At 38.1% G+C, this 13,634-nt stretch overlaps 1 protein-coding gene across 10 annotated transcripts in view; it reads left to right on the top strand.

Moving 5' to 3' along the window:
* EVC2 (EvC ciliary complex subunit 2) overlaps positions 1-13,634 on the top strand; it is a 74,768-nt gene that overhangs the window by 23,435 nt on the left and 37,699 nt on the right. For all 10 annotated transcript variants that reach the window (XM_032109947.1, XM_032109950.1, XM_032109948.1 and 7 more), the window contains 3 exons: positions 606-740; positions 2,200-2,351; positions 11,677-12,001. In XM_032109947.1, coding sequence (XP_031965838.1) covers positions 606-740; positions 2,200-2,351; positions 11,677-12,001 — 612 coding nt within the window. The remainder of the gene's footprint in view (positions 1-605; positions 741-2,199; positions 2,352-11,676; positions 12,002-13,634) is intronic.

Raw genomic sequence — 13,634 nt, forward strand, 5'->3', positions numbered from 1 at the left:
TTCCACTGGTTCATATCTGGTTTGTGCCACTCTTTTCTGATTTAGGCTAATGCATGAACTGCAAGGTTGCATGCAGATTGAGTGGCTTTGTGATTGGGTCAGTTGCATGTTTATTCTGAAATCATATTGATACTTTTTCCCTATGGTGTTTACTCAGTTTCATTGAATCAAGAAATGGCCATTGATTAAAGTAGCCAACATCTGACTGACTTTCCAGAGCCTATGAGCATCAAATGCCATCAATTTCAATGAGACTTCTTAGAAGAGTCTGGCAACTTTGGAAAACAGGCTGTTAAGAACAGGACATCCAAAAGTCACTGCAAAAAAATTCAGTCTGTGGAGTTCTGTTTCTTGGAATTACACAGGAATTTGGACTAGATGAACATAGCAAACTGTGCCGACTTGGGAACATATTGAAAATACACACTTGTTTGAAAATATTCATCAAGATGTAGTAACAACAATGCTGAGAAATCCTGAAGTCATGTGAAGCCATTTAAAAATAATTTACTGTTTGCTTAGTCACAATCTTTGAAGTACAGTTATGATCTGATCTTTATATATATTTAAAATATCATTTTAATTAAATGATCTTTTAATTTCAGATTTTATACAGCCATGGCATCAGTGCTTCAGGGTTCTTCATTGCTTTTTTTGTTTCCCTTGTGTTGACATGTGCTGTTTTTTTCATCATTTACCAAACCCAAATATTAAAATGGAGTTTCTGTAGTAAAAACCAGGTGAGTTGTACTGTCTGTGAGGGTAAGTTATTTAATTTTTTTCACTGATTATATGTGATGATATAACTTGCTAACTAAGATTGTCTGAAGAGTTTTTGAAGATTAATAAAAAGCCACCAAGTGATGGATTTGGCTCGCAGGTAATGTAACCTCTATGGCCTCTAATCTTTAGTGCAATCAGATTTAGAGGTGAGTGTAAGAATGATACCCTGCTCAAAACAACTGCTGTCAGTACCTAGATGTTGGCTCTAGATCAGAGGGAGATTACCCTTTACCTGTTGGTTGCTTTCCATATTCTTCTCTTCCTCCCCTCTGTCCCTCAGAATTAGAAGCAGGATGTCTCTGGGTTGTAAGCAATTTCCAGGGGAGTAGACAACTTACCTTGAGTACGGCAACTTGGGTGAAATTTTTTTTCTGATTATCAGGAATAAGGATTTGAATTTTGGTCTTAGTTTATTCAATGTACATTAGTATCTTCAGTGATTAAGCAAAACAGATGCGATTGGGGATGAGCATTTTCGTTGTTCTGTGCCAGTCTGAGGAAAGTATTTCAGTACATACTGGACCAGAGAAAGAAAATACAGAAGCTGATAAATATTAATCAAGTTGGTGCAATTCCAGCCTTTCCTTCTATTAATTATTTTTGTATTTATGTAAAGCAGAACAACTTCATTGGGAGGGATCTAGAGATCTTAGTCAGAATATTACATTGATTGGACCAGTCCTAGGAGAGTTGTGCTGAGAGGTTTGAATCCCTTGTCTGCCCAAAGGGAGCTGGATCTCTCATCTCCCTGGACTGACTGGAGTAGCTCACAAACCACTTGGCAGCCTTTCTGTGGGTAAAAATTACACCACCAATAACTTTTATTTATTTTAGGTCTGAAGAATTAATCTCTTGAAATGAAATGGACGTGACTTATATCTTTTTACAAAAGCAACTGTGATAATGAAATAGTAAAAAAAGTCCATCTTGGTCTAGCATCAAATATTTAGAGTGGGATTTTTGCACAATATTATTAGCCCTCAGTCTCAAAGTCTCTGTGAACTGAGTCACTTCCATCATGCACAGGATTAGTTTTTCCATGTTGTTCACCTCATAATCCTGTAGTTTTGCCATATGTAATTTGTAAACCACAGAAATTTTTATTAAAAATTACCTAGGAAGTTTGAAGTGGAAGATAACTTCCTAGATGACTTTCACAAGTGTTCTGTGTTCTCTGTTTCTTCATCTGTATTCCAGATCAGTTATATACTAAAAAAGATCAGTCTGAAATAAAAGTAATATATTTGATTTCAGATACATATCTGAATTGCACAACCTCTTTATACTCTTTCCAGCTCTACAGTTTGATGATAAATAGAAATCTTCTCACCCAAAGTTAAACTGCAGATCAGACACTCATTATACATTTTTTTAATAATCTAAAATTTTCTACTTCTTCTTTCTTTTTTTTTTAAGGAGATACAGCCTGAACACAACCAAAATCACAAACTGGAGCATTCTCAGTTTAATTCAGGGGATCTGTTTAGTGAAGATATAATTTTGAATGACCAAATCATTGATATTCTGTCCTTTGAAGAACCTGGGAACATGCTTCAGGCTTTAGAAGAGTAAGAATTCACTGCATCACATTTATTATTTTTACCATCAGCCAAATCTTTGAATATGTTTTGAGTATCTGCTCTTCATTGTTTTTTTAATAGTGTCTGTTTACACATGTTACTGCACTACCTTAGGTTTTTGACCTGTTTTAAACAATCATCTATGGGAACAGAAAGCCATCATATTTCATATTGATTCACCTATAGAAGTCACAACTCCATCCAGGCCTTAGACATGCAAGTTTTCCAATCCAAATAAACACCTTGCTTTGTCTTTCTGTGGTTCACTAGGTGAAGGGAAACTTCTTGGTGTGCAAGAAAATACTGAAACACAGTATTCTACTATTGCTTAACACATTAAGCTGTCAAAAGCATGGCTTTTGTCCTAGAAAAGAGAGCCCCTGCTGAGTGCCTGCATTACTGTTCAGCAGTGTATCTTGAAAACACTTGGATCAGAGTCTAAGGTGTGACAGTCTGTAGTGCTGCCAGAAAGATACCATGTACCTGTGATTGGTGGGACTGCTTGGTAGAGCACAGAAACACTCCTGATACTGTTGAAAGGCTTTTTGACAGAAACATGCCACTGTTAAAGGTCATCTGTTCTTCAGCCGAATTTTATAAAAAGGTCTGATGTGAGGATGAGCAGATGTTGTTTATGCAGTCTTACCATTACCTCCTGGTAAGCGAAATTAAAGGCAGTGTTATGCAACTATAAAATCTCTGGAAGCTGGAAAGTTACAGGGTTGAATTTTCTTTCTTAAAGGGTAGCTAACAGCATTATTATTTTCTGCCTTTCCCTGATAATTGGGAACTTACCTCTGTAAATTGCACATTGGTTCTTGATTTTATAACTGTATAGCAACTCAGGCTTTGAGAAGACTTATCCTGAAAATAATTTTGTGAATATTAAGAACAGGATCAAACATTTTTTTAAACTCGCTTTAGTATTAATTTATTTCAGGGATAGTATCTAGCTAGGTTGAAAAAAATTGCTGCACTATTTTCAGATACATTACGGATTAGAAAGGCAAATATTCTTGCAAACCTTTGGAAAGGTTTATTTTTATAACAGGTTTATTTCTAAACCTATAAAACAGAATTTGTGTCTTAGTTTGAATATGTGTCCAAGGGCTAAAGTTTTTAAATGTTTTCAGGAAGTTAGTGCACATGTCTCTTGCTTCCTTTTCTTTCCTCAGTTTCTATTTTCTTTACCTCTAAAGAGATAGAGCGTTGCAGTGAATAAAGTAGATGCCCATGAGTCAACACTCACTAACCTGCTCCACCTTCTAAGATGTCTTTCCCTTTTTCCAGGATTAGGATAGTAGATAGACCACAAAGGTATTCAGAGTTACAGTGATTCCTGATGATTGAAAGGGTGATAGGTATGTTCAGCCAAACAACATCATCTTGCTTGTATGCTAGCTTCGTAATTCCTTCTGCATGTTTTGGTGCAGGTATGTTTCATTTTTGTCTACATGACACACATACAAGCTTGCCAGCATAATTGATAACATCCTTTTCATTCCACTGTCATGGTTGGAATCATTCTGGTCTTTCAGATACAAATGAGAAAAATAACTCTGAAAAGTAAGAGCCACATGTTTTTTCTTCTTTGCAACATAAATCTGTGTTGTGTTTTAAGAAGTGACAGTGCCAAATCATTTAGGAGATACATCAGGAGCATGTGTTCAATATTTATGGACAGGGTCAGCTTTGGAGTGTAGACAGTTTGCAGTGTCAGGAGGATTGTCTAGAGAACAAAATATATTTATAATGTTTCATAAGGAAGCTTCTTGGTTACTCATTTTGTGAATTTTTTCTTAGTAAGTCATATACTTGATGTGAATTATGCAGCAAAATAGCTTGACTTTTATTCTCAGTAGGTTCCTTGCTGTGTATATTACTGAATATTGGATTCTGGGCAATGAATACTAATGAGGGGAAGCTGTATGATTTGAATATTTGACATGCACACTAGAAGATCATGTTCCAAAATGTTGTGGGTCTCTTTTTCCATATGTCTAGAGGAGAATATGAAGAGAGCTGAGCAATTTGGGTTTGTGTCCAATGTGATGGAACTTGACCATACTCATAGTCTCAAAAGATAAAGATCTGTTAAAGGGAACTTAATTTCTTTAAATGGCTTTTCACTACTACACCTTTTCTTTTTAATCTTCATTTTGTACAGCTATGCTTCCTTGAGTTTGTCAAAGCTCTAGCTGAATTTGAGCCTGCTTGCTGATACACACTACATACTGCCAATTATTTTGGTAAATGAGTAAAGTAATATGTGTACATTGCAGCTGATTTTTTTCCTGTGGTAGAGGACACTGAGGCCAATGTACTAGAGAACAGGATCAAACTGTCTCCAAAAAGCCTTGACAGGAAAATGAAAACAATTTACCACAATTTTAGAAATTCACTTTTTCTTTCTAAATGTAAATTTCTTGCAGTACATGTCAGTTGGATTTGCTGTGGAGCAAATGTTCTTTTTTTTAAACCCTGAATTCAAATGGAAAGTAAGAATCATAGAATCATAGAATGTTAAGGGGTTGGAAGGGACCATAGAGATCCTCTAGTCCCAACCCTCCCTGCCGTAAGCAGGGACATCTCCCACCAGACCAGGTTGCTTAAGGCCTTTTCCAGCCTGGCTTTGAACACTACCAGGGATGGGGTATAAATGATCATGTTGTCATAGCACATAGACTAGAATATTTCTACACGGAAAATGGTGAGAAATAGTTACATTGTTAGTACAAAATAAAATATGAGGAGCTAAATTTCTGGTTTTCATAACTTGGAAAGAGTGTCATTAAAATTTTGGAATTTTTGAAGGGACAACCTATTCTGTACTCTCTTTTTGTGAAATGTGTACAATGCAGGAATATAACTGTAAATAATAATCACATTGTTGTAAGATGCAGTGAATGCTCATGGTATGAACTTCAAACCCTGTATTTGTAGTTCTGTGTTATAAATGCTGCTAGAAGCTTGACAAGTGTGTAAACTATACTTTTTTTTCATCAGAGTTCAAATGCTTAGTATATGATAGGAGCCTGTAAGAGTAAGGAGCTGAAGAAAACAAGTAATTTGAAATTAATGAATACGTATCTTTTTTCATCTTAAAAATGTCACGTTTCTTTGATGTTGGCTGACCCTGAAGTGTTTAGAATTATAAGGGTCATTTCTGCTGTCTACGTGGAACAATTTATCTCATCCAGAAGAGAGTCTCCTTTTGAGAGTTGTGCTGTTTTTGATACTTTGTTCCATATAATTTTGAAAGAAGATTGATATCTCCTACCATTTCTGTCATCTGAATGCTCTCCCTGCCTGGATAGATCAGAAGAATTGGAGCAGATCATAGCAGAGTTGGAAGCTCCTCAGGCATTAATGCATAATGCATGTAGCAATAATATTTATGATTTTGTTAGTATCCAGGCTGAAGTTGGTGCTTTTGAAATTGGTGGTGAAATGTGTGGTAACTTCACCAGAAGCAGAATTGGAGTCTTTCATACACTCTTTTTGCACGGTCACTTTTCTGAGCGAAAGAGTGAAATAACCGTTTTCTGAACCCTGTTGCAACAGCAGTATTGTAGGTAGATGTAGTTTTAAAATCGATTTTCTGAAGATCGCTGATTTGTCATATTTCTTATTTTGTGCAAGCAATGCAGAGGTTCTCAGTCTCTTAAATGCTGGATTTTTAAAATGTTTTCTAAACAGATAATTGTAAGTATTGAAATACCTTTACTCTTTATATTGCTGTAGAGAGTTAAAAGAATTTGACAGGTGAAACAGGTCTAGTGCTTAGACTTTCTAGCAGGTTTTCATGAATCTTTGTTTTCTGAAGAGCTTCTGCTCTCTCAGCTCAATCTATCTTTTTCAGTTTTTAATTTAATTATTATTTCTTGGCTGTATATCAGGAATCCTGTTTTTGGTTTTGCCAGCATTCTGACTTCTGGAAAGCTAAACTTAACCTGTGACTCATCCGTGTGAAAGCATCCTTAGATAATCCTCATGTACCTTTCTTAGCAATTTAATTTACTGATGTGATGTCTTGTATTCTCTGTGGGCTCCTGCATGAGCTGTGCTGAGTTCACGCTTGGCTGTGTAAGTGTCACAGGACTGATGGATGAACTTCCCCAGTTCAGAGCTGGCTGCAGGCCACTACAGCTGCTGGTGTATCACAGAGCATTTCAGACCTGTGCTAACACAGCCTGGTAGTGGGCAGGGACCAGGGAAAGGCAACACACCCCACTCTGGCACAAGAGGGCTGAAGAATTTGAGCTTGGGCAGTCAGTAACTGTTGGTGCATGTTCAGACCTCATGTCATTGCCTCTGCTTCTAGTCTAGTACTGTTTGAATCTCCTGCAAAGGTTTGTGCTTTGTTGTGCTGCAGCTGTGTAAAATCCCTGCCCTGAAGTGTTTAGTCTCTGTTGAGACTGGACCCAGCAGGAGAGCATGAAATGCAAAGGAAGGAAAAAAGGAGGGAGGTGTTGAAGGGAGGAAGGTATGGGGCTGCACAGAGGGTCCACATTGACATGGTACTTTAAAAAAACACCAACAAAACACAACAACAAACTAAACAGACAAAAAACCAGAAGAAACAACACACTTACTGATAATGTATTTCTAACCTCTCAATAAATGGGTGATTTGTGAAATAAACCACATCAGCAGCTTCCGAAGATCTCTAATGCTCATTATACTCGAATTGGCTTTCTTTTCTTACTGTGACTAAAGGCAGCACTGCAGGAACTGGTTTCTTTGTGATTCTTCTGGTCTGACTCTTTCTCCATCTTCACTCCAGACTCTGAAGTGTGATAAGGCAACACAGACCATAATGCTGGATTTTGTCCGCCCGTTTCCTTTCTCACTGCAGCTTGTCCCATTCTCACTGTGCCTGTGGGTACAGGACGTGTGCTGCTCTGGCTGTAATAGTGGGTGCCACTGAGCTGGGGTGTTTGTCTGTCTGTCCTTCCCTCTTTGCATTCCCGTCTCCATCAGGAGTTTGTGCAGCTGCTGTGCCTTGGGCCTCTGAGTCACTGCTGAAGTGGGAACAAAAGTGTCCACAAATGGCTCTAAATTACTTAATTACATGCTTTTCAGGAGCTTTGTGTATTTGAAGCATTACTTTTACAGAAACAGCTATGATGGAGCTCCAGTCTCCTCTGGATACTTTTTTAACATGTGTCTTACTAATTATCTTTCTTTGGCAGATGAGAGATGAGCCTTCTGAGAATGACAGGCTTTTGTGTTTTGATGGGAAAATGTCACTGAAGGGAAATTTGCTTAATGCTTCTCTCCCTTTTAGACTTCAGAAAGTTGTGTCACAGTAGTTTCTTATCTTTATAAACTCAGAATTAGTTTTAAAAATGTGTTTGAAAGCCATTAGTTATTTTTAGGACTGTTAAATTCAGCAGCTATTAGTTCTCCTGTTCAAAAATTCTCTCTGTGGGCCTGTAAGTTGAATAATAAGACTTAGAGACACAATTACTTGGTAGTTAATGAGAGGTTTCCTTTTTTTGTAGTGTGTTGTGTTTTGGTTTGGTTTTCTTTAAATGAACTGTAGTTGCTTTCCTGACCCCAGTTGCTGTCCTGTATTCTTTCATTAGGTCTGTGGAGGACATCAGTTGCTCAGGCACTCTCTCTGCCTCTCTGTGTTTGGCATCTGAGATTTTCCCCTTCCAGATCTCTCTGGCAGATTTTAAAATCCTCTTTTCTCTTCAAGTGAGTGAGAAAGCTATACACTTGCTGTTTGAAGTTTCATTTTCTGTGTGTCTGTTCACCTTTCCTTCCCCCACCCTTTTGTACCACCTGCCTTCTGTACTGTCCTCATCCCTTCTCAGCATGCTTTGTCCAACAAAAGCTTTCATCTTTTTCATCAATAGGTTGCCATCAGCTACCTGTGCTTCATCAGCTTTCATGTTTCTGTGATGCTGAATATGCTCACGGAGTGGGGCAAGACCTTTTAAACATCAATTGCTGTAACAAGCAGAGTGCAGAGCATTTAAAGCAAATTATTAAATGTACCTTGGCTTGAGGAGACACAGAGTGTCAAGCTAGAATTTTTTTTCCGTATGTGTCGTGAAACATTTAATCTGGTTGATTATAAACATTGTTTTTCTGATGGACTTGAATGAAACCAAATGAAAGCGTTTGGTTTATTATATGTACAGGATTCCTGTGTTTTACTGACTGTTGGTGTGATGCAGCATGCTCGGGGTGCTCTCAACCTCTCTGTTTTGAGTAAAGAGCTTGAAGCAAGGTTTCTGATATGTGTGATGAGCTTGTCTCACTTCTGCTGGCTGCTGTGTGAAGATCATGAAGCAGAAGTAGAGCACATCACATGGAAGGGAGCTTTCAAGTTTTTACAGACACAACCTTTCTTCAGCTGCCACTGACAAAACATCATGGTGTGGCTGCTGTCTTCGAAGATGTGACGTGGGAGAGCTGTGGCTTGTAACTCTTCTTTCTGTGCTGTACTTTTCTCTATGCTGTTATCCGTGGTTTGTTGGAACAGTTCATAGACTTCTCTTTCATTGCCTTCCTCAGTAATGTGCTGTCAGGGAAATGAAAAGTATGAGTTGCAGGTTGAATACACCTGAGATCTTATGAGCCTCATGATTCACTTGCTGACACACCAGCATCAGGTGATTATTATTATTGCTCCTCCTGCATTTTGCATCATGCAGAGTTACTGGGGTACTGTAGTTCTCCTTGAGGGTGAAAAAGAGCATGGAAGTCTTGCTCTAAATGAAATCAGGTTGAGTCTATAATAACTTGCAGTAAATAGGAGGAAGTGACGTGGGAAGACTGAGGGAAAGATAATAGGAAATGTTCTGAAGGTGTTTTATTTTGGTTTTCATTCTTGGGATCACTGTTGAAGAAGAGTGATTTTTTTTGAAGCATGCTTTAAAAAAAACCCTGAATTTGTGATAAGGAATAAATTATGTGTTACGAACTATGTATCAATGTGGTAGAGCTGTGAAGTGTCACTTTCCAGGGAGAGAGATGAGGAGTTCAGTCTTTCACATCTCAGTAAGGAAGTGTTAGTAGGTGCTGGGGCGATCATCTATCACTGCATGCTTGAAGAACAGAAAAATAACAACTAAGGAACTTGTCATTCCGGCAAACAATGAGAGTTGGAAGTTGTAACAAATAAAATTCAAGCTGAGGATGAGGTTACCATTTTTTAGAGAAATTATCTAGTGGAAGAATTTATTAAAATGCTTTGTTCTTTGTTAGGGGATGCTTGAAAACTGGGATGTTTCTCACAAAAGACAGATATGCTTCAATTAAATCAGAACTGATGAACTTAAAGTAAAACAGAAAAATAAATCTGGTGGCTTGGATTTTACAGGCTAATAATGAATTGGTGAATCTATGAAGGGAAGCCTCCTACCACTACTTCACAGTCATTAGAGAAACGTTATAGCATAAAGCTCCCATTCTCTGAATCCTTGTTTTTGTTTAAGTTCAAACACTTCTTTTTTTCAAGTTGTCACAAACGAGTTGGTAATAGCTGTGTGTGTCAGCAAAAGTTGTAGGACTATAAACAAAATGAGAAAACACACATCTGTATCTGCCGTGTTGCTTCAGCATCCTGTTACCTTGATCCTGCCATCACCTGCCCTCTGTCTTGGAGCAAGAAGGACTCTCCCAAAGGAGAGGGAGTAGATCAGTGCCCTGGGGCACTTTACCGTGGGTGTAGGTGAATGTTACCCAAGACAGCTGTGTACCTCCAGCTGCAGTGTCCATCTGTAGACAGGACAGAGAAGCTGAATGGTTGTGTTGTCTTGGGGATATTAGAGCAAATATTAGAGTACAGGAATCTTCATATTTCTGTGAGGAATGTTTCAGGCACATGGTACTTCAATGCAGGAATTTATGTTCCTCTATATGAGGAAGAGGGGGTAAAATGGAGGAGGTTTAGTAGCTGCAACCAACCAGCCAGCCCTGCAGCAGATCACGAAGATGAGGATGGCCATCATCTGTGTGTTTCTGTGGTTTTGAGAGAATGCAACAGAAAATCAGTCTGTAGTAGATTACATTTTAAAGGTGGTCTCCCAAAAACTTCCAATATTTGAGTCATTGTAAGAAAACAATTCCATCCCATCAATTTCTAGATGGGGAGAATACATATCTTGTGTTATCAGGGGAGAAGTGATGATATGTCAGTGGTTTACTTTTAGTTAAACTTTACTTGCTTATGTAAGGAAAAGAAAGTTTGACAAAAACAGCATTTGCATGCCTTCATTTATATGATTCTGAATGCAGTATCATTCTACTCTCTTGCAAGTCTTACCAAGATCTTTGCTATGGAATTGAAATTTATTCTAAGATTTTTCTGTGGAAAAATTAGATCAATAATTTAGCCTAAGCAAAAAATTGAATGTGTTTAAGCTCCTGAAAGTATGTTTTGTAGGTCACAAAGAAATTCATGTATGCATGGTCAACACACAGAAGAATACAGTGTTGTGTATTCATGTAATTTGACATGCAGGAGCAAAACCCACCTAATTTTCCAGTGTTAAATTGAATTCAGGTGTAGAATTTAGAGTAGTTACATTGTATATTAAATTAGAATAATTATAATTCCAATTTAACTCTAAACATAAATGGGAATGTATTTATACACAACATGACATATATTGCATTTTCTAAAAGCTCTTGTATTTCGATCTGGTTTTAATCTCTTTTCTAGAACTCTGTTAATGTTCATGAGTGACAGATACATGCTGTTTTATTTCATTTGTATCAGCACATAGTTGAAACTGTCCCCTCTTCCCTTTAGAGAAGGGAGTACACCAGCCAAGAATATGAAACAGCGATGTATCAATCTAGATGGGTCAGTGAGTTTAGAACTATTTTACGAAGTCAGTAAAATTTATAGTCTATTCAGGTGCCCATTTGATCTGCCATCAGGTGCAGAGATCAAATCCCAACAGAGATAGTGGAGTTTTTTGGGGTTTTTTTTGGGGGGGAAGGGGGGTGTCAGACATTTCTGTTGGCTTATATCTAAGGGAATGTTTTGAGTATTAGTAAAGAAAAGATTTTTCTTCTTCTGCCTGAAATGGAAGTATGGACATACTTCATTAAACTTGCTGTAGTAGAAGTTGACTTACCCTGCTGTTTAATGAATGATTACTATCATGATTTATAAACTCATATGCTGTGATATTCTGGCAGTTCTCTGACTGTCATTTCATTACCCAGTATTGAGTGAATCTGGATACAATCTAGAGACTGAATGCTCTAGATACAAGGTTCTTATATTCTGGTAGAAATTTCCCGTAATCTGCGATTTCTAACAGTCCTGATTACCTTTGTACAGTCTGGAGGTTGCCAGCCTGACACGGGCAGATGCTGATCTGGAGGCCTGTCGAACACAGATCTGTAAAGAAGTGATTGCTATGATGCTGAAGAACATGGCCTTAAATCACAGCCTCTTTCCTAATGTGGAGAAGAAGATAAGTTCCGTTTTCAAAAAGCGGTTTCCTGCAATGGAGAAAGAGATTCAAGAGGAGTACGAAAGGAAGATGGTGGCTTTAACAGCTGAATGTCATCTGGAAACTAGGAAGGCAATGGAGGCTCAATGCCAAAAAGCAAGAGCTGCAAATGGAGAGGCTGAGGAACTAATGAGGAAAATTAATGAAAAGGTAAGTCTGGTTTTAAATCAGGATGTTTTGCATCATATGTAGTTTTATGGAGATGGTTTCTCTATGACTAGAGCAGCTTAGTTACCCTGTTAGAAGAGTAAAGATGAAGATCTACAATTAAATATGTTCAAAAATTCAGATGTCATAATTAGGGTAGTTGTTATTAAGAAATTGGGTTTAACATCACCAGAAAACAAATTTTTCTCAAGGGAATCTGTGACAGCTGAAAACAAAGCGTTGTCATTACCCTGTTTTGCTTTGCAATCACTTATACTGTTGCAAAGTGGTGTGTTTTTATTTCCTGTATTTTACTGCAGCACTTTCTGAGATTTCAGCCTCTGTGTGAAGTATTTTGCACATTCAGAGCAGAACAAACTCCCTGCATCATAAACCTTACAGTCTAGGTAAAAAGCTTCCAATATTTATGTTCTTTTTTTGAAGAAAATTAGAATATAAGGACAACCAAAGACTGATTTCTCTCTGAAATCAGAACAATCCATATTTTAGACAGAGCGAGGAGTGGACTTCTCTTGGAAATAGCTTCTGGATAATAAATAAATAACTGAAGTCTGAGCATGATTCCATACAAGTTCAGAGGGAAAACTGAAAACTTATGTGTATCACTTTCATTCAGAGATCTCTGAATGGATAAGTTTCATTGCCCAGGATTTCATAGGTAGTTACTAGCTGGAAATAGAGCCTGGGTCACCAGGCCAATATCCCATGTACAAAGTTATGTTCCAGTCTTCCATGTCTTTTTTCAAGTATATTGAATGTTTACAATAAAACTGATTTCCCCCCACCCTTTTTCTTTATTACTGTTTTTAACAACTTCCTATGGTTTGGAAGGATTCTGGTAAGTTTTGAATATTTCATCTCTGTAAGCTTAAAATGCCGAAATGCCCAAGTTGATGTTTCATGTTTGTCTGTTAAGAGGGTGACTTGGTGGGAACAAATAGTGCAGTTTATTACTTACTAGTGGGGCTTTGCTTCTGGACCACAAGTGGTATTTGCATGTTGCATACCCATAATTGTTAAGGTCTTTTATGAAAATTCATGATTAAACTTTTGACACAAGAAGTTTTTTTTGCTGAGTGTGACCCATCAAAGGTACTCCAGTATGCTGAGGCTCTCAGGAAGAACTTTGTTTTATCAGGCTGTTATGTAGTGAAAATCAGGCACAAGGCTAGTGGGCAAGTAGAATTTCTTTGATGTTTCCAGGTGAATTTTAAATTGTGACTCTGTGTAGCTTTCCATACCTGTAGGATATTGTTGGGGTCTCTCCCCCGCCGTGTAGCCCTGGGAGAGGGGCCCTGAGGGCACAGACACGGGGCTTCCCTGCCCCTGCTCAGCCTCGTTCCCATGGGTTGGTTTGTGTTCCCTGCGTGGGCAGAAGGACCCTTGGTCCCGTGACTGGAACAGTTCCTGGGCAGAGCTCCGGCCATGCGGCTGGAGAAATAAACATCTCTGAAACAGCTATCAAGAATCTGTCTGTCCATATATATTTCCTTTCCACGGGACTCCTGGTTTGATATATGCGTGTTGCAGGATCCCCACTGCAACAAATGGTGGAGAATTGAGAGCAGAACGATCCCCGATCCCTAAGCGACTGATTTGTGTGAGTAAACCCTGG

Source organism: Corvus moneduloides, chromosome 5 (genome assembly GCF_009650955.1).
Source record: "Corvus moneduloides isolate bCorMon1 chromosome 5, bCorMon1.pri, whole genome shotgun sequence".
Classification (NCBI taxonomy): Eukaryota; Metazoa; Chordata; class Aves; order Passeriformes; family Corvidae; genus Corvus; species Corvus moneduloides.